General features: G+C 35.0%; 1 protein-coding gene across 7 annotated transcripts in view; it reads right to left on the bottom strand.

Annotated features, from left to right (window-relative positions):
- Nucleotides 1-24,716, bottom strand: part of EPHA7 (EPH receptor A7) — a 169,549-nt gene that overhangs the window by 62,235 nt on the left and 82,598 nt on the right. The window contains exon 6 of one of the 7 annotated variants that reach the window (XM_066994515.1): nt 10,456-10,760. The exons of the other annotated variants lie outside the window; for them this stretch is intronic. Within the exon in view, the coding sequence (XP_066850616.1) occupies nt 10,723-10,760 (38 nt within the window). The 3' untranslated portion in view covers nt 10,456-10,722. Of the gene's footprint in view, nt 1-10,455; nt 10,761-24,716 lie in introns of those variants that run through there. 7 annotated transcript variants of the gene reach the window in all.

The raw sequence follows: 24,716 nt of genomic DNA, 5'->3' as shown, positions 1-24,716 counted from the left end.
CCTGACTGTAGAACAGCACATGAAGTGCCATGACTGGTCTTGAGTAGAGGCTTCGTACTACAAGAAGTTAGGAATGTAAGCAGTTGTCTAGAGTTTTAAGGAGCTTAACTGTTAGAAGAAAAAACAACTACTACAAAAAATTTTAATGATTTCTCAATTCCAGAGCTGATTAAGCTGTCCGCATAGATACAAACAATGACAATATGTATGCTAGACTGAAGAAATTCTCCTTACCGATGGAATATCAATGTTTATCAGAGAAACTTTATCTTGTTCTTAGCAAGTTGAATCATGCAAAAACAAGATCAATAAGGAAGGATGTCTTTAAAGCTCCGTTGTTGCATAATGGAAATTACTTTGAAGAGCTAGCTGATGTTCATGGGGAGTTAGCAAACTGTCCCTGCAGGCGCTGGTGACATTAGGCAGTTCAAAATACAGTATTTCACTTGAAGCATATTTGACTCATTCTATTGACATAAACATTACATGTTTAGCATTAACTGCTTTTACAAACTGCTTTATAAATATATTTTGCTTCCTTTTGCATTGTCTGTCTTCTCCTTTCTTTTGTTGCAAATATTTTTGCTTGTTATTTTTGCTTCTGACAGTTTGATGGTTATTATTAAGAGATCATAGGTGTTCTTTAGTTCCTTTCAGCGAATCATTTAGGTACCTAAAGCATTCAACACATTAATGGGTGACTAATTGTTATCTGTACACTTAAAAGAAAAAAGCCCATAGACTGAAAATATAAATAAAAAATAAAACAGCTACAAAGACAGTGCATTTCTTTGTGGTTTTTGTTTGTTTGTTTGTTTTGTTTTGTAGTACTTGTAGTATTGTTTTTAAGCAAGAATGAATAGTCTAATCACTGGCACTTTATAACATGGCACAGCAACACTCATGTTAAAATAAATGGAACACACTACGCTCTTAATTAGGCTATTAATCAGCAGAGTGAAAGGTGGATCACCCACCTAGCATTTGCTCCAAATACAGTTTGTCAGATTGTCACTGGTTATCCAGGTAACAGCACGTTTGCAGGAATTATTATTTTTGCTTAATCAGCACCCTTTGCACTATTCATTACAGGCCTGAAAGTAAATTTGTTCTTTCTTTTGTCTCCACAGCAAGATCCCTTTTCCAGAAGCTATGAATTTGGAAGAGAATCATTTCACTTGAGAACCAAATTTATGAATTTGTGGTTCAGAAATATCCACTGGTCTGTACCAGCTTTTCTTGGACAGAGTCACTGAATGGAGGTTGGAGGTTGAGAAGAAACTTTTTCACGGTGAGGGTGACAGAAGACTGGAGCAGGCTGCCCAGGGAGGTTGTATAATCTCCTTTTCTGGAGACGTTCAAAATCCACCTGGACGCGTTCCTGTGTGACCTGATCTAGGTGTTCCTGCTCCGGCAGGGGGATTGGACTAGATGATCTTTCAAGGTCCCTTCTAATCCCTAACATTCTGTGATTCTGTGATATGCACAATCACCTCAATTTGCAATCAATTTGCAAGATAAAGCAGACAGGAGGAAGAAAGGTCAGCCTTCCTCCTATATACCTGTTATCTTATTATTTCTTTGCTGTGAATTGAATGCCTGATAAGTCTGATCTGATTTTCTTCTCTATAGACTTTCTGTCTTCATTCCTCCTTCCCTTGTTTTTTCTGTATTGAAAAGTAAAAAGTGTTTCTAGCATTGACTCAACTATCATTCATGTTATATTTCATGCATCTAGATCATAATGAACTTAAAGATTTAAAAAAAGTTTTGGACATTGAATAACAAAAAGGTAGAGTTTAATGAAACATTAAATTCCACAGAATTTGAAATATAAAAAATGGACAAACATTTTGTGTCTTTACTAGAGAAGAACCAAAAAGAAAGAAAAAGATAAACATGATACAGCAAAATTAGTGGTATTACAAGGAAAGCTATATAAAGCCACTTGAAGAATGGGTATGAGAGGTGACCCAAAGTTACACATGGTTTAGAGTGGCCTTAGGAAATTACACTTCCAGGTCTCCTCTGCTATTACTACAGAAAACTTTTACTTAACTGTAACTTAAGTGAACTTGAATAATTTAAACTTTTACTCCATAAAGAAGACTTTTCTCTGTGATCTTTGGCCATAGCAGCTGAAGAAGAGGATGAAAAGGAATGTAAGTAAAACAGGGATATACTGGTGCTGAATATTTTGATAAAGAGATTGCTACAACTGAACAGAAATTAGGCTCTTTTTGTTATCCCATGGTTTACTTTCATACCTTTAACATTAAATGGTAAATTAATTTTGAAATAATAAAAAAAACACAGTACAGTTTCAGCACCATGACCTAAATCCCGCCAGTAATGTGATCTACACTACTGCTTGTATCCCCAAAAAGGAATGGAAGGGAGGTGGTGTGCACCACTAGACTGGGGCCCCAGAGCAGAATGCTGCCAAGGGCTGGGAAACCAAATTATGTCTTTATGTCTTTTAAACACTGGAATCATCCAGCTTCAGGTTAAATCACAGATCTGAAGAAAAGAAAAAAAGGGGGGGGGGGGGATTACACGTCTAGAATATAATAGGTATATTAATGATATGCACTTCTGTCCATATTGAATACCTGACTCCTTTGACATAGTATTTAAATGTAGTTTTCTTCTAAATAATACATAAATGCCTTTTTTTTCCACTTTTTTTTTTCATAATCCTAAATGATTTGTTTTTTAAGTTAGTTGTTTTGAAATTGCCAGCCCTAACAATGGTTTATTTAATGTACTCTGTAAAATTATTTCTCTCTTAAGGCTTATTCATTTATTTACTGGCACGATATTCCCACCTTTTTATTTTTCTAGGTTTATTTTTCTGTTTGCATTCTTTCAAAGCACTGAGGTAAACAAAACCTCACATATATACCCATAAGGATATGTTTTTTTAACTGAAACTCTGCACAATGAAAGTTAGACTATGGGCTTTCTTTCAAGATATATCACCTGACAATGTTTTTGTTTGGTTGGTTTATTTATTTTCTGGCCTGATTCACTGGAACATTAGCCATGAATAGAAGCTAATACACCTGCTTTGTTTTAATGGCTCACCAGGGCAAAAAAATCAATATTAAAAATGACTTGTGTATTAATGACAAAAAACAAACAAACAAGTGCTAAATTGATGACCCTGGAATTATCTCATCTTTATTGAGGCGATGACAGCTTATTTATAAATGCTGCTGGATGTTTATTTTGCCAGGATATTGATTTTTGGCAATTAATGAATCTTTGTGCCTTGAGAGGATACTATTATTTCTTGAGCTAGATACAGATCTCTGATTACACATTTAAATGTTCTTGGGAAAACACCATAGCTTTCAATTTCTGCATTCTTTTATTTATGGAAAAATTTGAACTAACTTTGCTGGAATAATTATCATTCCCAAACCCAACAAAAATCAAAATCACTAAACCAACAAACATACAAAATCTACCAAAGTAGTGCTGATAATAAAATAACTCACTATATTATGTTTCTGTAACAACAACAAAAAGTAATATGCTCACCAGAAGGCAAGCCTACCAAGTACAGTTTTTACATTAACCAGGTTCTACCATAGCAAGTATTAATGTATTTTAAACTGTTTTTTTCATTTAATGATTTACATTTGCTCAGTGAAAATTCCATTTAAATTATGCATTGTTTATTGACATTTATTACAGTGTTCTGTGAAACACTACTTTTGAAGCATGTTGGTTAAAAAAGTGCATGTAGCAAGAAAACTCAGTACTAACAGAAATACAATTTTGTTAGATGATGAATATTTCTATCTAAAATGGAGATGAGAAACTGAAGTACCATAATCATCAGCAGCTGCAGGGTGCCAGAGTGCTAGCAGTAACTCCAGATCAGAAAACATAGAATCATAGAATCATCAAGGCTGGAAAAGACCTTCAAGATCGTCTGGTCCAACCATCCCCTTACCACCAATATCACCCACTAAACCATGTCCCTAAGCATCACGTCCAAACTTTTCTTAAACATCCCCAGGGATGGTGACTCCACCACCTCCCTGGGCAACCCATTCCAATGCTTAACCACTCTTTCTGAGAAGAAATTTCTCCTAATTTCCAACCTAAACCTCCCCTGATGCAACTTGAGGCCATTCCCTCTTGTCCTATCGCTAGTAACTTATAAGAAGAACAATCCCAGTTCCCTCAGTTTTAATCCTTTTCCATTTTCCTTGTGCTGGGTCTGGTTGGGATGGCTAACTTTCCCTGCAGCAGCCCATACAGTGCTGTGTTCTGCACTTGCAGCTAGAACAGCACTGGTATCACACCAGTGTTGTGTCTATTGCTGCACAGTACTGGCACTGCATCAGGACTCCCTCCAAGCCCCCAGCAGGCTGGGGGTGGGCAAGTGATGGGGAAGGGACATCACCAGGGCAGCTGACCTAAAATGACCAAAGGGATATTCCATGCCATATGATGTCACACTCAGCAATAAAATGTGGGAAAGGGGAAGGAGAAGGGGGGCTCCCGTTGTGGAAGCAGCTGTCCTCCGGAACAACCGCTACGTGTATTGAGGCCCTGCTTCCCAGGACGTGGCTGAACATTCCTCATTGATGGGAAGTAGAGAGTAACTGCTTTTCTCTCTCTGTGCTTCTGTGTGGCCTTTTTTTTGTATGTTTGTTTTGTTTTTTCCCTCTCCCTTTTCCCTTTAATTAAATAAACCTTATCTCAAACCTTGAGCTCTTTGTGTCGTATTTTCTCCCCCTTCCTCTTTGAGGAGGGGGAGTGAGAGAGAGGCCGTGGTGGAACTCGGCTGCCCACCTGAGTAAAACCACCACAGTCCTTATTTAGAAAGTGTATGTAACCCAGCTTACCCAGATGTATTATATTTAATATAACATAGAATACATAAAACACTACAGATAGTGCATAATATAACTGTAAAATACAGGAATGAATAACCAAGCTACAAATGCATTGACAAAAATCTCTACTCATGATTTATGTGCTAAATGTTTTGGTTTTAGCTCCCTGCAAAAGGCAAAAGCAGGAATACCATTCAATCAAAATCAACAAATATTTGTTTTCAGCAAAGTTCTCACTGTCATAAGAATATTTCCCTGGCAATTATTTATATTATTTTAATATTAAATTGGTTTCTAATGTTAGAAATGTTTCTTAAAAAAAAAAAAAAGACTAGTGTAATCAAAAATGTCACCAAAAATGACTAGTATAATGACTTCTTGACTTGTTTAGAAAGCACAAATATATTTCTCTGTTTTTTACTGTAAGGTTTTAACCTCAAGTCTGGGTAAATGTGTACATCATCAGTCTTCAGCTAAATGATATCTTAATTACTTTAGATCACAAAAATATTCTGGATTAAACTTTTCCAAGTCCCCAAAATTTCACATAGTACATATAGCAAATCTACCTCAAATAAACGTGCAGTTACCCAAACAACTTTTGACTGCTTTTCTTAATCTAAATATAAAAAGCTGTGTAATGCTTTTCCTGCCATGCCTAACAAGAAAAAAAAAAAAAAAAACATATTAAAAATTGTCTATGGCAGAGTTTTAGGAAAGAAGACATGAGAAATGTGTGTTAAACCAGCAGATGAAGATTTTAATCTAAAATGGTGGAAAGAAATTTGAAGAATCTATACTGTTTCCCAGATAGAACTGTTGTAAATTGCCATAATAAATGAACATGTCCTAATTACTCAGGAAGTTCCAGAAATTATAATCATAAAGCTGTCCTTCAGACTAACGGCATTTTCCTGCTTCACCAGGCAGTAGGTTAGAATAAGCGGTAAACACAACATTAGCATTTCACCTTATCCTTGACAAAACATGCCATTGTCACTTAGGGTAAAAGCTTTTTGGGTTAGAGGATGCATTTTTGTATGTGTATCTAATGACTACTATAGTCAGACAGAAGTCTGATGGAAGCCTTTCAACACTACCCTGAAAAAAAAAAAAAAAGATAAATACCAACATGTAAAATACTGATAATGACACTGTCTTTCAGATAGTTTCATAGTGATGTTTTATATATCCCTGAAGATGAGAGATTATTTTAAGCATTCTTCCAAAAATAAGGTGAATAATCTACTGTGCATAACATGATTCCATGGATTTAATAATAGCAAAAAATAAGGGAATTATACTTTCCCTTGCTTTATTCTTCACTCCTTTCCATTCTCTTCCTTTACCAGAAATTGCTGTGTGAAACAAGATAGGCTGCCTCTATTTCCATCTTGGTTAGCAAGACTCATTCTTGAAGAAAAGTCATAAAGCTGATTACTGAAATCACAAGTAATGTTCAGTATAGCAGGTCTTATCACAGATTTTGAGGCAAAAACTCCTTGAAAAATAAGCCAGGAGAAGATGGCTCACAAGCAGGAAAGGCATAGAAATATCTGGAAAAATACAAAAATCAAGCAGCAAGTGGGATAAGTGATTATATCAAGTGAGTTCCAATAAAAGTATTCTTTCTAAAACTGTGTACAACACATATGCCACTAGAATTTGTATTTCATTTCTTTGAACATTTATAATAAACTAACAGAATTCTTTCTTATTTTACCATTAATAATCAATGTCAGTGGTATATCCAGACAGTGATATTTATTACCAGTAATGCATGATGCTGTAGATGTCCCATCCCTTGAAATGTTCAAAGCCAAGTTGGATGGGGTCTTGGCCAACCTGATCTAGTGGGTGACATGCTGCCCTATGGCAGTGGGGTTGGAACTTGATGAACTTTAAGGCCCTTTCCAACCCGAGCCATTCTATGTTTCTGTGATAACGCCAATACCAATGGAATGAGTAATTTGATATTACAATAATGATTGTTCCTGAAATGGGTTTAAACAGTATAAACAATATAAAGGACATGGTAACATACATGCAATATTTAAAATTTACTGTTATTTTGGTTGCCATAATTCTTCAACACTTATGTTCATAAACATCTACATGATGTTGAATAACATACCTTGATAAAAGGTGTGTGAATAATCTGTACTGTCCAAAGATATGTGATTATGCCAGATCAAAACTGAATTTCATCAGAATATTTAAAAAATAAAATAATAATCAGTAATCATTTCCTTGCTAAAATATCAATTGCTGTATGCATGCTGCAAGTATGGTTTAAACAAATATGCATATGTAAGTCATTAAAAAAAAATCTACCCTTTCACTATTCACATAATACTAATGATTTTATTTTGAAAGTCCAACTTTTCTTTTTTCACAAACTACTATGCAAAAAGACAGACATCCCATCAGTCTGAAAAATTTTAGCCAAAAATTTAAGAGCTGGAATGTAAATGCTTAAGCAACTGTAAGTACTGCTATTACCTTGCTTTATCCTGGTTATATCTGTACACACATCTAGGGTAGGCTTATCATGATATTAAATGTTTAAGGCAGCTCTAGCTTCATAAAAACAGATTTTCTGGGAGATGCTTGGCATTGATCTTGCAGCAACAAGTGATTTAAACCTTTGTCATTTGAAGAGTATGCATCTCCATGGTCTAATTAATTGTAAATACATCTATCGGGCACAGAAATAAAAAATAAAAATAAAAAAACAACACCTTTTTTCTTAGTACAGAAAGAATAGAAAAAGAAGTCTTACCACATTTTTGAGAGAACTATTCAAAATAAATTCCAATTGTCATTAACTGGATCAAGTCATACTTGACAAGTGTATGTAAAATGACAAAAAACAATGTAAATCAAAAATAGAAATGATAGTGGTTGTTAGCTAATGAGCTTTACTTGCTAATCTGCAGGGCTGGTGAAAGGAGAGATATTTTAGATCAAACAAAAGTCCACGCAAGTAAAGACGCATAATGATTAACCCTTAACAAGGGAAGTACTGCACGCTAGCAGCTTATGAATTCTCTTCACATTAGCTAAATTTCAAATGCTGGCATAGTTTTAAACAAAGAAAAATCTTCAAGTGTTCCAGCAGTACACCTAAGAACTATTGTGGCTCTGACACCTCTCTGTGGATCAATATCTCCCTCTCTCCTTCCAGGCTTTGAGGCTAGGGTGAAAGATTTTAGGTATGCACTTAGACTAGAAAGCAGCTGTTGCACGGGAACCTAGAGGAGTTAAAATGTTTTCTTGTACTCTTTACCTCTGGATGACATCTAGGGTACAGCATACCATTGGGAAAACAAAAACAATTTTTTTTTTTTTATATAATGCATACACATACAAACACATTATTGTCTCCTCACTTTATTTAGGCACTTCAAATATGATAAATGTTCAGCATTTCTCTGAGCTTCCATACTAGCAAGACAGTAAGAGAAGGAAATCTGTGTTAAGATATCAAAATTAATATAACTGAAGTAACATTAAATGTGTAAATCATATGTTTTACATAGCATGTCTACTTCCAGACTACTAGTGCAAATGAAATGGCATGCTAGTCAACTCAAACAAACACTGTACACTCTACTGCTATAAAAAGATAATATAGCTTTCTGGTATCTCACTAATTTTCTGGTATCTACAATCAGTGATACGCATTCTGGAAAGCAAATTTATGCACTTTGATATATGGGAAGGAGAACATTTTTTTCGAAGAGGTTGAATATCCTTTGTATTCATATGGAAATGTTGAAAACCTTTTCTTTGCTCTTAAATTTCAGCATTTTTCCTTATAAAAATGGAAGACGATTTTTTCTTGGGGGTGGGGGGGTAGGATCTCATTTCAGACAGCATAAATAGGTAGTGAAAATAAGGGAGAGAGAAGCTCTCTAAAGATATTGTTTTAAAGGAGAGATGAGAAAACAAGATTGAAGGCACAAAGAAAGTTGAAGGGGTGCAAGTACACAATATATTCTTTATACTCCATGAAATGATCACTGTTTTGAAGCTTTTGAGGCTTAATCACTAATGAGTGATATGCCATATGATAACTCAAAGCTTCACCTCAGTATCTACCCACTCCAAACCTTTACTGCTCCTGAAAACTAAAGAACTACAACCTATTTGTCAGAGGCTCACTGTATGGAGCTCACATACACTCTTCATCACCTGCTCCGGCAAGTGTGAGAGCTTTGAATAAAACCAAAGAAAGACTTGTCCAAGCACTGCCCTTTATTAGCGGAAAGCTTTAGAAAGAAAAATATGACTTCTATTACATCTCCAAACTAAATCAAAATGATTCCACTTTTTTTGAAGCTGAAGGAAAAAAAAAGGGGGTGGAGAGGGGGCAGAAAGAGGAAGGGTGGAGAGGAAAGGGGGATTGGAAAACGGAGTTAAGAGAAGAGGAAGCAGCAAAGCTTACAGCTGGGGAATGCTGGTCAGCAGATTAATATAGCCCAAACTGCAATAAATTCAGGATGTGATCTGCTCCAACCTCGACAATGAAATCAGTTTGCATGCTACTTTTTAAATCATTCAGTCATTCTTTAACGAGATGAATGTCTGGCAAGATTCTTTACCTCCCTGCCTCCTGGAAGAGATTACATTTTGAAAAGCTCTAATTTCTGAGAGTCTTCAATATGTTAAAATGTGGGCTGCTCCAAAAAGCAGCTTTAGCTCCATATTTCAACAAACGAAGTGAGAGTGAATACACAAAGAGAAAGATGATTTACACTCACTGTCTCTCACAGATTATTGTGGGCAAAGAATAAATGAGCAAATAAAAAATAAATTCCAAACCACCCTTTTATCTTGTTACTTTGCTGAAATGTTAATTTTAATAAAAAATATCACAGAGATTGTTGGTTAAATCAGTGCTTTGCTACTCAGGCTTCCAGGAATGAATGATTCTCTGTAGCTAAATTCACCCTGACACAACTCTGGGTTATACTAGATTTGATTCTGTGCTACTGTGAATCAATCATTTACCTGAAATGAGTCACAAAGCCAGAGAAAGGGTTTTCTGCTTTTTTTCATTCCCCCCCGCCCCCGCCCCCCCCCCCCCCCCCTTTTTTTCCGTTTGTTTCCATTTTCTTCACGAAAGATATCACTGGTAGGAAATAAATCATATATTTAGCAGTTATCCCATTCTAAACAAATAGTTTCATTTTCTGATTCTGAAATTGTTTAGTCTGATGCAAAAAATTAGGTAGGAGAGGTAAACTGATTTTTAACCAGCTCATCTGTCAACGAATACTTTGACAAGCTTCAGCTCTGTAAATACTGAAAGCATGTGCTTACCTTTAAACAAACAGCCAACTAAAGTCAATGAGATTTAAGAATATGCTGACTTTAGCCTAGCTACCTTGTTAAATGGGGTATTTTGCGGGACCAAGGCCAAACTAAATAAACCAAACATAGCCAACTGCTTATTTTAAATGTGTTCCACTACAATCCCATACTCTCACTAAACATTTAAAAAGAATGAACACAAACAAAACAAATATATTGTCCTTTGTAACACAAAGCTTTGGGAAGGAAAAAAAAAAAAAAGGATTAAAATATATTTTTACTTTAACTGTGTGCAATAAATGTTAGATGATAGTGCTTAGCCAAATTCTCACTGAAGTTACTTTTGAAGTTGCCAGAGCACTTAGTGGAAACATTCAGGGGTCTGCCTGGCATTTCTGAACTCTGGTGCATTTTTCCTTTCAGAGTCTATTTCTGGTAGCTTGCTTTGTGTCTAATTAGTTTCATACATGCTGCAGAGGGAACTGTACGGTGGGAATACATCTAGAAACAAATACACCTCTTGCCACATTAACTTCAAGGTGAATTTTCATGAAGTTGGTCCTTCCTTAGCAATCTCTTTCAAGCCTTGAAAGGAAGAAGAATTGAGTTTCAAATATCATTTTTACATACATTTCTTGGAAGGAATATTTAGGTCAAACCAGAAATCCTACAATTAGAATAGTATTAGCTTTTCATAAAGTAGTTTTGAATTTATGTATTCTGCCTAAGAAATGACATTCTGTGTAATTTCCTATATAGCTTGGGCATACCACTCCTATTTCAGCAAGATCTATTTCATAGACAGATGCAGACAATTCTGAAAGAATCATATGTAGTATCAAGAATTCACAGATTCATTCATTTATATTTACCATTGAGAACATCTATATTCATATTTATATTCATTTTACATATCTATATGTATCCATTTTAGTATCTTAGTTTCTGTCTGTATGAGGTCCAAGAGGTTTCTAACTAGATATATCAAATTAGTGGACTGTTCCTACTTCCAGTCAGCTTCTTAATTATTTTGAAAACTTCATCTATACATGTTTCCATGTCTCAATTAGATGACTCAATATACTAAGAAGACAAAAAAAAAGCAAACCTGGTCTTATAGAGAGTTACCTTGTTTTCTTGGTTTAAATCACACTTATTTTGATACAGTTCATCTGAAGTTATACTAAATTTCTTTTACAACAGCCACAGTAACTACAGAGGAATGCATACAGACAGATAAATGCTCACCTACATGATTATTAATTACAGAAACAGATCCTTGCTGTGAAAATCTTATGGGTTAGTCTTGCACCTTAAGCAGACCATTGGGATTCCTGGGTTCGCAGTCCACAAATGTGTGATCAAATTAATCTCTTTTCCATTTCCTTTTTCTTGACTATGCAGATTTTTAGATGTGAAATAGCATCAAACACAATACTTCAAATATGGTCTGAAAATAGACTTTATGAGGAGGTGGAATGTGTTGTCCAAGTTCTCATGACAAACTCCCAGAGAATGACTAGTAATTTTGAGGGTTTTAACGTTAAAGATGTTCCTCACGTTGAGACAAGAAAAAGATCAGTTTCCACATTCACCATTCCGGAGACATAATTATCTACTGTGAAAACTGTTTGTTGGTTTTTAGTGCACCACTCAGATCCTGTCCTGAATACCATACTCAGAAATAGTTAGTGTGTACATTTGTTTAGTCTCCTAACTGCTACATATATATATATATATATATATAAATACAAATTTTATAAAGAGTTTTTTCATACTCTGGTCCCAAGTCAAATCAACCCCACAGGGGCTGACCTCTGTGCCATGGTATAGACAATTGATTCCAGCATCATGACACAGCATCCCCAACAAAATATGCAACAAAGTCCAGATATCATAATAAGGCCCCACAACTGTAACTGTCAGCAACGTTTCTAGTTTAATTCAACAGTTAAAATATTGTACTTGGTTAGTTTTAAGTATATCAAACCCCACAAAAAATTATAACATCAAATTACCTGTCCACGATTGTGCTCTTCTGGGCTTTTATTCTGAGTAACCTTTACAAAATAGAAGTCATAACTGACATTCAGACTCAGAGGGGAATAAGGAAAGCCACAAGAACATTCCTGAAGTAGCAGACTGTAGTTTCATTAATTCAGTATACATGGCATGTAAGAAGACCCTGTCTAGAGATAACAGGGATCCCACCCCTGAGAACTGCTTGACTGAGTTGATATAAAGATTCAGAAAAATCTTTAAACTCTCTCATCCTTTTTCTTGAGTGGAACAGAAGATATTCAAGAAGGAATTCAGTTGTCAAAATCCTTTATTCTGTGCTTCTCACAGGAAAAAGCTTAACTGCTAAAACGCCAGATCTCCTCTTGCAAGATGAGTCTTCAGTTGTTTGCACACAGCAGACATGAGTCACTGGCTGAACTAACTAAACACAGAGATCTGGTTATCCACTGCTAATTAGGAGTCCTTTACCCCTCCTCCTCAATGTTCCCAGAATGTTTTCAGGAATGAAATAAGAGCTTACCAAACTTGAATCTGACTATTGTTGAAAAATTCACCTCAGGAAACAGGGACTGGTCATAGCTGCATTATACATTTATACATTACAAGTAATGTGAATGGGACAAATAAAGAGCCCCAGGGAAATTTAAAATAGGCAAAGTTCAGCTTACTGGAGAGAAGTAACCCTCACATATTAGTTCTCTGCAGCACTCCATGAACTGCAGAAATTGTCTGTAGTACGTACCGTATATTCCCTGCCTTTCTCCACCATGCATTTTTACAGACAGAAGACTACTTAGACTTCCACCTCATAATATAGGTTCAAGTACCAAAACTGTCCAAAATTTCTGCACTGTTAGTTCAAAAAGCTGTAGATAATGCAAACATTTGAAGAAGCAGTCATGTTGTTCCCATCCTTCAATTGTTACATTTGCTCAGGAAGGACGAATGGTTGTATATATAAAAAAAAAAAAAAAAGTCATTATGTCTGGAGTCCTGTGATATCTGAGAATAACGGGCTCAAGATATTGTTGGGAATAAAGTTACTTTCCTGTGATGGCCAATATAAACTACTTATGGAGTAAACAGAGTTTAAATGAAGAAAAGAAGTAGAGAGCACAGAAAAAAAAAATTACTACTCTGATGCTGGGAAAGGAAAAAAAGACAGCATTTAAGATCCTCCTTATATTGAGATACTGAGTTTATTTTAATTTGTGGCTAGAGGAAAGAGAATTCTTTAAAAGATGTATTCCTTAAACTTGTATTTTATATTTTGTAATAACACATGAAAATTTATGGTGTTATCCCGAAATTTAAATCTATGTGAAAGTGACCCTTGAGGCACATGTACTTTCTTCTCTCTGCAAATCTATTTCCTCTGGTAAACTCTGGTTTCCTATACCAGCTAAAGACCTTCCATTCTGCTCAGCTTCCATTCTTTATTCTGTTGCAAACTATCTGGTAAAAAGACTTGTCTGACTCCCATTCCAGGGCTTTGCTTATTGATTGTTATTATTGCTGATTTATTTTGATTTTCTTTAGTCTTTCTTTTCTCAAACTGTCAGAAAGTCTCCCTCTGTCCTAAAACTAAATAAGATAAGGAATATAGGATAAGAAGTATGGGATAAGGAATACCCTTATCCTATGAGGATAAAGAAAGAAAATCTTTATCCTATAAGAATAAAGGAAGAAAAAAAAAATGAAGAAATTCATTTCATATACTTTATATATATACTGTATATATATACTATAAATATATATATAAAAATATATACTATAAATATATATATATATTTCATATATTTTCCATCTCTGGAATGGAACTTATCTGCCAGTTTTGAAGGACTGTTTTAGCTGGAGACCCAGAACAGTGGCAATGCTTGCAGACTCAGCTGAAAACTAACACAGACGGAGGAAGATAGCTGCAATTATGGTTACTTATGGAACAAAACTTATAGAAGTACGACGGCTGATCAAAAAGCACATGAAAAGTTGCACAGCCAAGTTAAATTTATTCTAGAGGCTGGAACTCCTGAGAAGCTAAAATTCCTGCTCAAAATGATGTTGAACAAGATACCTGCTGCTTCAAAATGACCAAACTTGCATTATCTCCTGCTTGCTGCTGATACATGAGTTTAACACATCCATGACTTTGAGTTTCTCCACCATCTTTTTTGTTTATTGAGAAAGCATCTTTCAGATCAGGGGGTTGTTCAGAAAGAAGCCTCAGAAGCTTCTATTGAGACCATATAATTTCTGTGGTGTAAGCTTTTCTCTCTCTCTCTTTTTTTTTTTTTTTTTTTTGACAGAAGGAATGAATTTGCCGTTCTTTCTGTCATGTTCACATAGATTCACTAACATGCTTTGCAATCTTTGGTTAGTCCTTCATCCCAAATTATTTCATTTGAAATACCAAACATCTGAAGTATACATAGATTTTACTCTTTTTTTTTTTTTAAATGTCCTCTAAAATCCAGTCAATGTTGACATTTCTGATTATAATCTATAAATATTTTAAGAAATGCCACTTCCATTGAAAGTCACGGCTTGACTTACAGATTCTTATTTGTGAAGTTCTCCATGGAACAAGCAAAGATGATCTGAAGAAGTGTCTGTTTTCTGACATAGTTCCTAGATCTTTTCTGTCCCTCCTCTCTTTGGTATTATGCCCAGTTTTAGGAATTTCCAGGAGTTAATAAATATATCTTATCTGACAAATCATTGCAGTTCTGTGATTTGAAAGAGATCTCTCACCAAGCTTAATACTCTGCTAACTACATTGTGGTTAACATGCGATCAGCATAAGATGCAAAAAATCAGGGGGCTTGCTGCTTTTCCGATGGGAAGATTGCTCTAGAACGACACACATGCATTGTTGCCTTATGCGCATTTTCTATTTGCCTTTCTCTTGCTAAACAAGCAAAGTATTTTCATTTCTCCTTACTAAGGTAAGACAAAGTGTACATATCCAAAATCGCCCAAATGTTCAAGGAGGAGTCACTAAACAATCATTTAGGTAGGAGAGACATTTGAGTGGGAGAGAACTGTTGCCTAGGAAGCCTGACACTGAAAGTGCTGTGGTGAAGGGAAGGAGACAGAAGTGAAAAGAAGGGAAGGAAGCAGTATCATTCAAAATCTGAACTCTATTCTTTACCAGATCCAAATCCCTGCAGTATGAAATACAGGCTCAAAAGAGGTATTCTTATAAGGCTGCTTTCTGGAGAACAAATTGATAGACATATTTCTGCTGCAGGCAGATTTAAAGCAACACATCCTAAAGAAGTGAATGCAGTTTCACTCCCTTTGCCTTCTTACTGTCCTGGGTTACTGCAACAATTGTGCTTTTCCAATCATGCAGAGACGTGGAACATACCCAGGTGATCTACAGTTCCCTCTTTCTGCACAGTGTGCCAGCTGCAGCACTGAAGTGTCCAGGCTACTCCTGAAGATTGTTCAAACCCTGAAAGTTTACCTTGGAGAATATGCCCTATGAGTAGAACAAATATTTGCTGACATCAGTGATGGGGGGATAATGCTGCTTTGGTTGTGCACATAACTTTTTCCTTCCTGATCTTGGCCTTGGCCGCCAAGTTGCTCTTTGTCCATTATTTGAAGCATCGCATAGATGAATAATTTAGAACAGGTGAGACAAAAGATAGACAATAGAATTAAGAAAGGAAAATGAGAATAGTGATGAAGGGATTTTTGCTGAAAGAAAATGTATGGCATTTCCAGGCATTTTTACTCAAAATACGAACCATTTATCAGCCACACTGACTTCCCCTTAACTAACAGCTTAGACGAATGCATTTTTTTCTGTGTAGTTCAACAGCATAATGTCAAAAGAAAAGGTAATTACATTATAAATTAGCCACAAAGATCACATTAAGTAATCAGTATGATCCAAAGATTAAGGAATAAAACTTGGAGTGGAGATGTTTGGATTCCTGCACTCTGCCAATGATTTCATTTAAAATCTTAAGAAACACTTAATATCTCTTCATCAGAAATTTCTACTCTAACATTAGATAGCAATTCTTGTCCTTATTTATGATGCATATTAAGATTAGAAAATAATCACTAAATCATATCTTCCCAGAAATTTTCCTATACTTATGGCATGAACCCTACAAGGCATATCTCTGTGAAAACATAATGCAATTATTGCATTAAACAAAAAGGCCATTCACTGACCCAGCTCTGGCTGTTTAATAAGAACTTTTCTGCAAAGATAAGACCATTACTGCTATTTGTATTTAGCAAGTGTGTGAGGCTGTGAGATTATCCTTGCCTCTCTACACTCACGAACAATTTTTCTTCTCCCAGAGGTGACAACCATGAAAAAGACTTGCCTTGTAATACAAGACATCCTTATGATTTATTTATTATTATTATTTAGCTTTTGAAAAAACTATATTAGCCATAGGTTCTATCATGACTACCAGATAATAAATACATAAATCTGAAAGCATGAGATTTATTAAATTCATTACATTTTAACTGATTGATTTTCAAATTGCAGCAAGAGTAGATAGGAGCAGCTGGTACCAGAATCTGCAAATGAATGAATCCATCATGACACGATTGTTAGGTTCTGAAGAGGCTGCTTACTAATATAAAAATCTTTGTTTATTGAAAAAGAGCAAACTACATTAAGAAGAATGCAGAACAAGCTTCCTTTAATTTTGTCCCAACTTAATCAACCAACCATTAACCTTTCATTTTATGTAGCTGTATATACTTTATCTTACAACTGAGTGTACAAAACAACAACAAGAGATACTGTGTTTGAAATTCAGTCTAATAAAAGTGTTATAAGAAACAAAAATGTTCATTAGGCTAAAATGACAGGACCAGAAATGAAGAAATTTGACATAGGAACACCAGTCTAAAGTATCTTTAAAATGACTTATGCTTTTTGTACACCAAAAATAAACACAACAAAGGTTTTCCATTTTTGTGTTTATCAACGTCTATTTTTTATTCCCAATATCCCCAAAGCAGATAAAGAAGTAGTTTTGATTTGGCAGATAGAGAGAAGTGATAATGAATAAACAAAAACTATAACAAAGAAAATGATCACACAAAAGATCAAATTTCCTAAAACTGTCTATGACTTTGGCTTCCCAAAACACAAGCACGCCCCTAGTCAACCACAGTCTTGCATTTATAAGTCCAAGAACATGTGAATACACTAGTACACAATAATTCTGACCTACACTTGCCTATCTCCTGCAGTATAAGAAGTATAAGTAAGATATTCTCCTGCAGTAAGAAGTATACTCAAACTCTGGTTGCTTTGAAGAAAGCAGCGGCTCTGGAGACAACTGTCTCAAAGTTCAAGCAACAGGAGAAAATGTGCAGGTTTTTTTTTATTAGCAACAAGTTCGGGTATTTATTATGACATTTTAATTAGTAGACTGGTTTATTTTATCAATTGACTTTCATTGTATTTTCTAGTATAGCCCATTGTTGATTCATTGATGTCCCCATAGCAGTGGTAAATCAAGTATATCAGCATACATTTGTAAAAATAATATAAATTGTTATGTCCTCACCAGAACTACAACATCTTTGCAATTATATTTTTTATGTAAAACATTTTCTTCTTCAGAACACATTGCTATTTATTTCTTTATGCATTGATATATTAAATTTTAATCTTCAGCTCCTAATCATGTCAAACAGATTATGCAAGGACATTTATTGTTTCTCAGTTTATAACAGCTAAACATTCCACCCTGCTAGTCCATTTTTCTCACTAGCAGCCCAATATTTCCACCTATTTATAGAACCTAAGTGAAATATAACAACTTTCTTAAATTGGGTAATTCTTATTGTCTCTGTTATGCACTATTTTGGAATACACTTTTGATTTTGATAACTTACTGAAAAGACTAAATCCTGCTGATATACATAAACCTGCATGGTATAGATGAATTTGCATGAAGAAAGATATGATCTTAAAACTCATATATATATATATTCCTGTATATTTCTACTTTAATATTCACCACCAGTTATTAGTGAAAACTACATCTGGATTTAGCTCAAAGTCCATCTGATAAATTTCGGTTTGATGTAAACTATGATCTGCCATGAAAATGAAATAAAGAGATGCAGCTGAGACTGGCAAAATCCTTTCTTTGACACCTGCCCTTAAAAATACTGGGTTATTAAATACTGGGTTTCATTAGAAAAGAAGATCAAGTATGCTTTTAATATACTGAAATTTTAGTAAAAGTATATAGTGATTTCAGTGAAAATGTGGAGTTCCAAAAGATGGGCTTTATATTTCTATACCATGCCCTGAGGATGAAGACCTGTTTTATTAGATTTTTTTTTTACATTAGTAATGTTAGTAGAGAAAGCATTTTTGTCAAATTTCATTACACAAGAACACATCCTTTAAATTTTCATTATATTTAGATGCCACATAACAATTGTCATAATTAAGTGCTATGATAGATCTATTTTCTTGAAAAAGTAACATAAAGCACAAATTGAAAAATAATAAAAAGTGGCACAGCCTTTCCAGTTATCAGATTTATCTATCGTATACTAAACTGCATAAACGGCAGCATAAAAATATTTTTAACCAAAGTTTGTATACTTGTAGTAATGCTCTGGAGCCAGTATGGTCCAACACAATTAGTAAAGCCCTGAAACAGCATTAAAAAGCCAAAAGGCAAGATAACAATAAGCTTACTGATTCATATGTCCCCAAAAGAACTTGGTCATAACTAGGACCTCATGCCATTCCTAAGGGGTTCTGCATGTCTCCGCACACTATATCAGGGAAACTGTATTTCTCATCCTGTGGCATTAGAAAGAGTCAAACTTGTGACAAACCAACTGCCTAATAAAACATCACAGCTGTTTATCTCATAAAGCGTTATTGTCTCACCATCATTAAACTCGCATAATTATAACTTCGTTTTATGTTCCTGCCCTGCCATTGGAGTGCATGAGTGCATATGAGCTTTAACATAAGCAGATATGTGCTTTAAAAAGATGCCTCACCTATTATTAAGGTGCCTTGCTGGCACATTTTCATTTTTCCAAGACTGGACTATGATGGAAATTGGAAAGAGCCCCAGGAGATGACAGCTGAGGGGGGCTTTCTGTATTAGAGCGGTCTCCAAAGATGCCCAAACTTAAGAAAAATTACTTAGAGTTTGCACAATGCTTCATGCTGTTATTTTGTTATTGAAGGCACTGTTACATTTTAGTACACTGTGCATTCACAACCCACCAACAAAGAGGCAGCAGGCATCACTGGTCATCCAGTAAAGCAGTTTTGTTCTCTTCAGATGGTAATTTATAATACAGACATTTTATATGCCCAGAGAGATACTTTTCCTTGCTACCTGTGAAATGACAACAAATGAAGGAGTCTGCTTTGGAACATCACATGCCAAAAATGACACAAAAATTCGTTGCTTCTTACATGATAGAAATATAAACAAATGAATCTTCACTTCCTATGCACTACCCCAACACTACTGGAAGGCTCCTGGAACAGATCACTGCTGTGTCAGCACTATCCAATGTTGTATATTATGGGCATGAAGAGAAACACACTACATTTTTCTTCAGGGTCCAAAATGCACCTTCAATATTTGGGAAGAAGTTGCATGGAAAGAACAATAATATTGGGAAGAATAATCCCTCTGTAAATTCATAAATAATTATGAAACTGTTAATCCTCTAAAAATATCTAATTGAAGAAATATTGCTGAAATCAGAGATCCGTATTCAGCCCAGATATAAATGTATGAGATGTTATTAACCTAAATAGAGTAAAATCCCGTGTTGTCATAAGATTGCTATATGGTCTGGGCCACAGAAACAGTACATTTCTGTACACTTCTGTCACTTGCATATATTAAGATGGCCTTGAGGTTTTTTTTTTTTTTTTTAAATAAATAAAAAATCAAGCTTTAAGTTGAGATCCTTGTTTGAAATGAAGTTTCACTGTCTGAATATGCCTTCTTACTTTGGACTTCCTAGCACAGTGACTCTTCCCCCACTGTTTGTGCAGTGCCTAGTGCCATGGGATAGCAAACCTCATTGTGTGCATTAGGCATAACTGTAAAATCATTCATCTACACAGAACTGTTCCATTCCTTTGGTTTCTCACTATTATTCATTTGCCCTCTCCTCTATCAAACTTCCAACTGAATGTTCTCTGTGAAATTAGAGACTACATCGGTAAATATGAACTATGCAGATTCTGAAATCTGCCAGTAAAGCATACGAGATAATTAAACATCAGCAGATGTGTGTTATTTGCTAACCAGTTCTTAAACATCAATATATTCTGGGTTATATTCTGCACTCCTCAGGCTATTTATTAAAACATAGTAATAGCAAATGTTTACCTATTTTGACATTCTTTTTTAATTATTATTATCGTTTTAAATGTTTTACTTACCCCTGGATTAAAATGATCCCTATGAGGCCAAAGTATTAAAAATTAAAGAAATTTGCTCTCAGCTGATCTAATGAAGTATCATCTCGGCTTCCAGTCATTGCTGCTTTTTAGCATCTTTGAGCCTGACATCAGTTTTGGATGCAGCTAAATGCCAACTATCCCGATAAACATGTACACTACCAGCTGTGGCTCCATCTGCTCAACTAAACATTTTCACACCAAATCTGCCGGGGAAAAAAAAATATTGTTTTTGGAGTTGGTTTGTAACAACTGAAATATTAAAATCTTAACTCCAGGTGGCCCTTCACTTTTCTATTTCTCTGATGAATATATTTAGAAGAAAACAAAACCAGCTATTTATAGCCTGCCTCAAAACCACAAAATCCAACTGAAGGAATTTGGTGCAAAAAGAACAAATTAGCAAAAAAGAAATCCAGAGCTGGTAAACCTTCACTCTGCGTCTCGTAGAGCTCCCCCCATATGCCTACATGACTGTGTGACCTGACAGCTGTGCAGCAGTGGCTATACATAGTTCCCACCCCTCTGCCCCATCCCAGGGCAGACAAGGCTGGTGGTGTGTCCATCAGCCTGCTCTCAAAGCACTGCAGTTTCAAACCCAATGCTGAAATCATCAGTTTAGTATGTGAGAGCTGTGGTGTTTCAGAGACGTTTCTAAGAGAGCGTCCTCAACTATGTATCACATAGAGATCTAATTAACTACTATTAGTGTCCCATTTTTGAATATTCAAATCTTCTTGAGAAAAGTAATAGAAGTTCTCAAGAAAAGGTAAACAACACAACACTGAGTTTGGTTCTTGCTTGAATGTTCAAAATCATGTTATAAAGTTTGGCACAGTAATGAGAGGGTACTGGGAATAGTACCTGCTCCTGTGTTAGGGAAATAACTTGGACCTACCAAGACTAAACAAGGACCAAGGTTTAAACTGCACTAAGCCAATGCTTTCCATTTTCCACTCCCCTGCTGGGAATCCAACAAAAGGTGTTGGGCTGCTCTGACTCTGGTAGTGTCAATGTGCAAGCCTGAGCATCTGTTGTGAAGCTCAGGTAGCACAGTGGCTAAGCGGAAGACTAATCTTAGCCATGTGAAGCCCAAGAAGCCCATGTTTTCTTCCTTTTTTTTCTTCTTCTTTTCTCTCTCTCCCACTCTCTCTGTATCTATCTACATATATGTTTATAATTATTATTTTTTTTTTTTAATTTTATTTTATTTTACTTCTTACTATACCTGCCAGGGCCTGTAAAATGCTCCTTCTGGGAATCCTTGACTACACATTCCAGAGTCTGGAGGCTAACCTTACATTTTCATGAATAGTTTAAAAATAATGTATACAAGTCTACTTATCTTGAACCACCAGATGATTCGGACTGGCATTTGTTTTATACGGTGTCATCTTAAAAGCAAAAACTGAGCAATTCCCCACTCCAGTTAGGGCTTTTAAACACCTTCAGTAACATAAGAAGTAGAAAACAACAAAACAGTAGACAGTAGACGACACTGTGGCTTAAAATTCAAAGGCATCCTAGTGAAATCTCAAGAGGGATGAAAAGATGTAGTGCTTCTCTAACTTATGTTAATGAAAGCTAAGAGAAAATTTATTGAAGTGAATGGAATTTTGCCAAAATTTTCATACTAAAGAGACATCAGATACATTTAGCTCTGAAGTACTCCTTGAAAACTGAATACACTTTGTTTTAAAAAGTTTAATTGTATTTTGGATATCCCACATTCTTCTATACTATTATGAATGTTACTTATGAAAATGAAAGAAAAAAAAATAATCACGCTGCATCTAACAATTCCTTCTAATTAAAAAAATGTCAGTCAGGAATGTGCTTCAAGTCGACATGACAAGCAATCAACAGTTTAGACTCTACATCAGAAAATTCCGAGCCTTTTTGATTCAGCATTCATATGAGCATTCATAAACCCTTCTGAGTTTATTCTCACTACAAAACTCTAGTAGACAGGAAATCCAGAAAGTTCTTCCAAATACTGGAATTAAATAATACAGATGAAAACAGTCACAAGAAGGGTGTCCAAATTCTGCATAAAGATTTACATCTGTATATTCTACCCTTCTGGTTCACTCAACAATATCTTGTCTATCTGCACTAATACAAATATAGCAGTAGAAAAAGAGTTTCAGGTAGGAAATGGTATTATATTACATTGAATAATTTTATCACCTAACAGTTCTTACTATGGAACACATTACAATCTAATACTCAGTGCTATGGAATATAACAAGTTAATACAGCTGTGTGAAAAATAAATACGCCTTTTTTTCCCTTCAAGTTTTTGAGTGAAGAAACATTACAAAGAATCTCAATAATAAGCCAAGTTGTGAGAGACAGGAGTCTCAAAAATAAGCTAATTACTATGTAGGTGTGTGTGGAGACAGAACGTGTACAAAACCCACTTTACTATGTTCTGTATTTTGAGGCTCTCCAAAAGAAGTAAAGGGAAGCAGTATAAGTCAAAGAATACAGAGAAATGGAGCAAGTTTTTTTTTAATATTATTAATAATGTTAATTATTAATTCATTATTATTATATTAATTATATACTTATTAATAACAACCTGCTATTTATATATTATTAGAAATTAATTATATTAATTTAATATTGTTATGTAATCATTATTAATTATTAATATTTTATTACTATTAAAGAAAAAAAAAGATGCATTAAAAAAAAAGAAGAAAAGATGAATATCCAGAATTGTATATAAATAAATTTGGTTTACTATTGTGCAATATCCAACATATCTGGCCTCTGGTTTACAGGAAATAATATTTAAAAAATAATCATATTTCGTAGTATTTATTTTAGTATTTTGTTATTTAGCTTCAGTGTAGATATTGCATTGTTGTATACATCTGTTACTTACAACAGAACAAAAAGTTCTGTGGAGGAACTGTCTGTCTGAGGAAAAGCTTATGAGCCATAAAATCCAGCAAGTTCTTGTAATAATGACTTCCCATCTATATATTCATATATTATAATTTGGCATATTTTCACTTTAGTCCTTTGAGTTGTACTAGTTTATAAAGCTGGGGATTTTTACAAACACAGAAGCATTCCAATAAAAATATAATACATATTTCTCATCTTTTCTTAAGGATTGGAGGAAAAATTAATATAACATCCAAGTTGGAAATTGCCTTTTTTGTTTTAACTATACATGTTTCTGTGTAACTTTATCAAGACAGAGGCAAGTCCAAGGAATTTGCATCACACAGGGAAATAAAGCAATATTTTGATAGTCATCAGATCCTCCAGGAATTAATTTCAGAGACTTTGATGCAAACTCTAATGCCATATGCCCTCTCCTACAGATAAGCCTTATATTTACTGTGAAGAAATCTACTGGAGAACTTCCAGCAGTGAAGCTATAAAGCACTAGGGTTTGAGATAGCCTTTTAGATATCTGGAACCAGACCAGAGAGTCTCGAAGATAAGAGCGGAGACTGAAGTTAAGACTAATTCTCTAAAAAGCCAATGTCTGATGTGCTCATGGTAGTCTGAGTTGTTACAATCTTCTGTATTAGATAACTTTCCCTACCCTATAAAAACTTATGTTCAGTTACACTGTGTAGCTCTTATCCAACAGAGAAGCAGTAAATGCACGAAGCCAGTTCAACATCCATTGGGATGAGGTGCACTCTCCTATCCAAACAGGAAAGATGGACAGCTTTATTTACCGGATGTTACTGTGTGGAAGCTTTAGTGTCAACACTGAATACAAAAGTACTCCTACAATTATGGACTGCAGTGATCAAAAGAGGATATATACCTTCCACTAAGAGCAACTGTACTGGGCCTGGAAACTCACTGACATGTTTTCTTCTTACTAGTACCATCTTGGTCTCATCTGGGTTTATTTTCAACTAACTGTTCTTCATCTCTAAGCTGTTTTCTTTCAATCAGTTGCCACCATAGTAAAACAGGAATGGTCACAGGTCACAAAGTATAAAAGGAAGTGCATATGATCTGCATATTTTTCAAACATACCATCCAACATGTTCACACAGTATCTCAGTATAGATACCAGAAAGAGCTAG

This window comes from Anser cygnoides, chromosome 3 (genome assembly GCF_040182565.1).
Source record: "Anser cygnoides isolate HZ-2024a breed goose chromosome 3, Taihu_goose_T2T_genome, whole genome shotgun sequence".
NCBI classification, from domain to species: domain Eukaryota; kingdom Metazoa; phylum Chordata; class Aves; order Anseriformes; family Anatidae; genus Anser; species Anser cygnoides.
The sequence above is the reverse complement of the archived record's forward strand: the minus strand, read 5'-3'. Positions and strand labels throughout refer to the sequence as shown.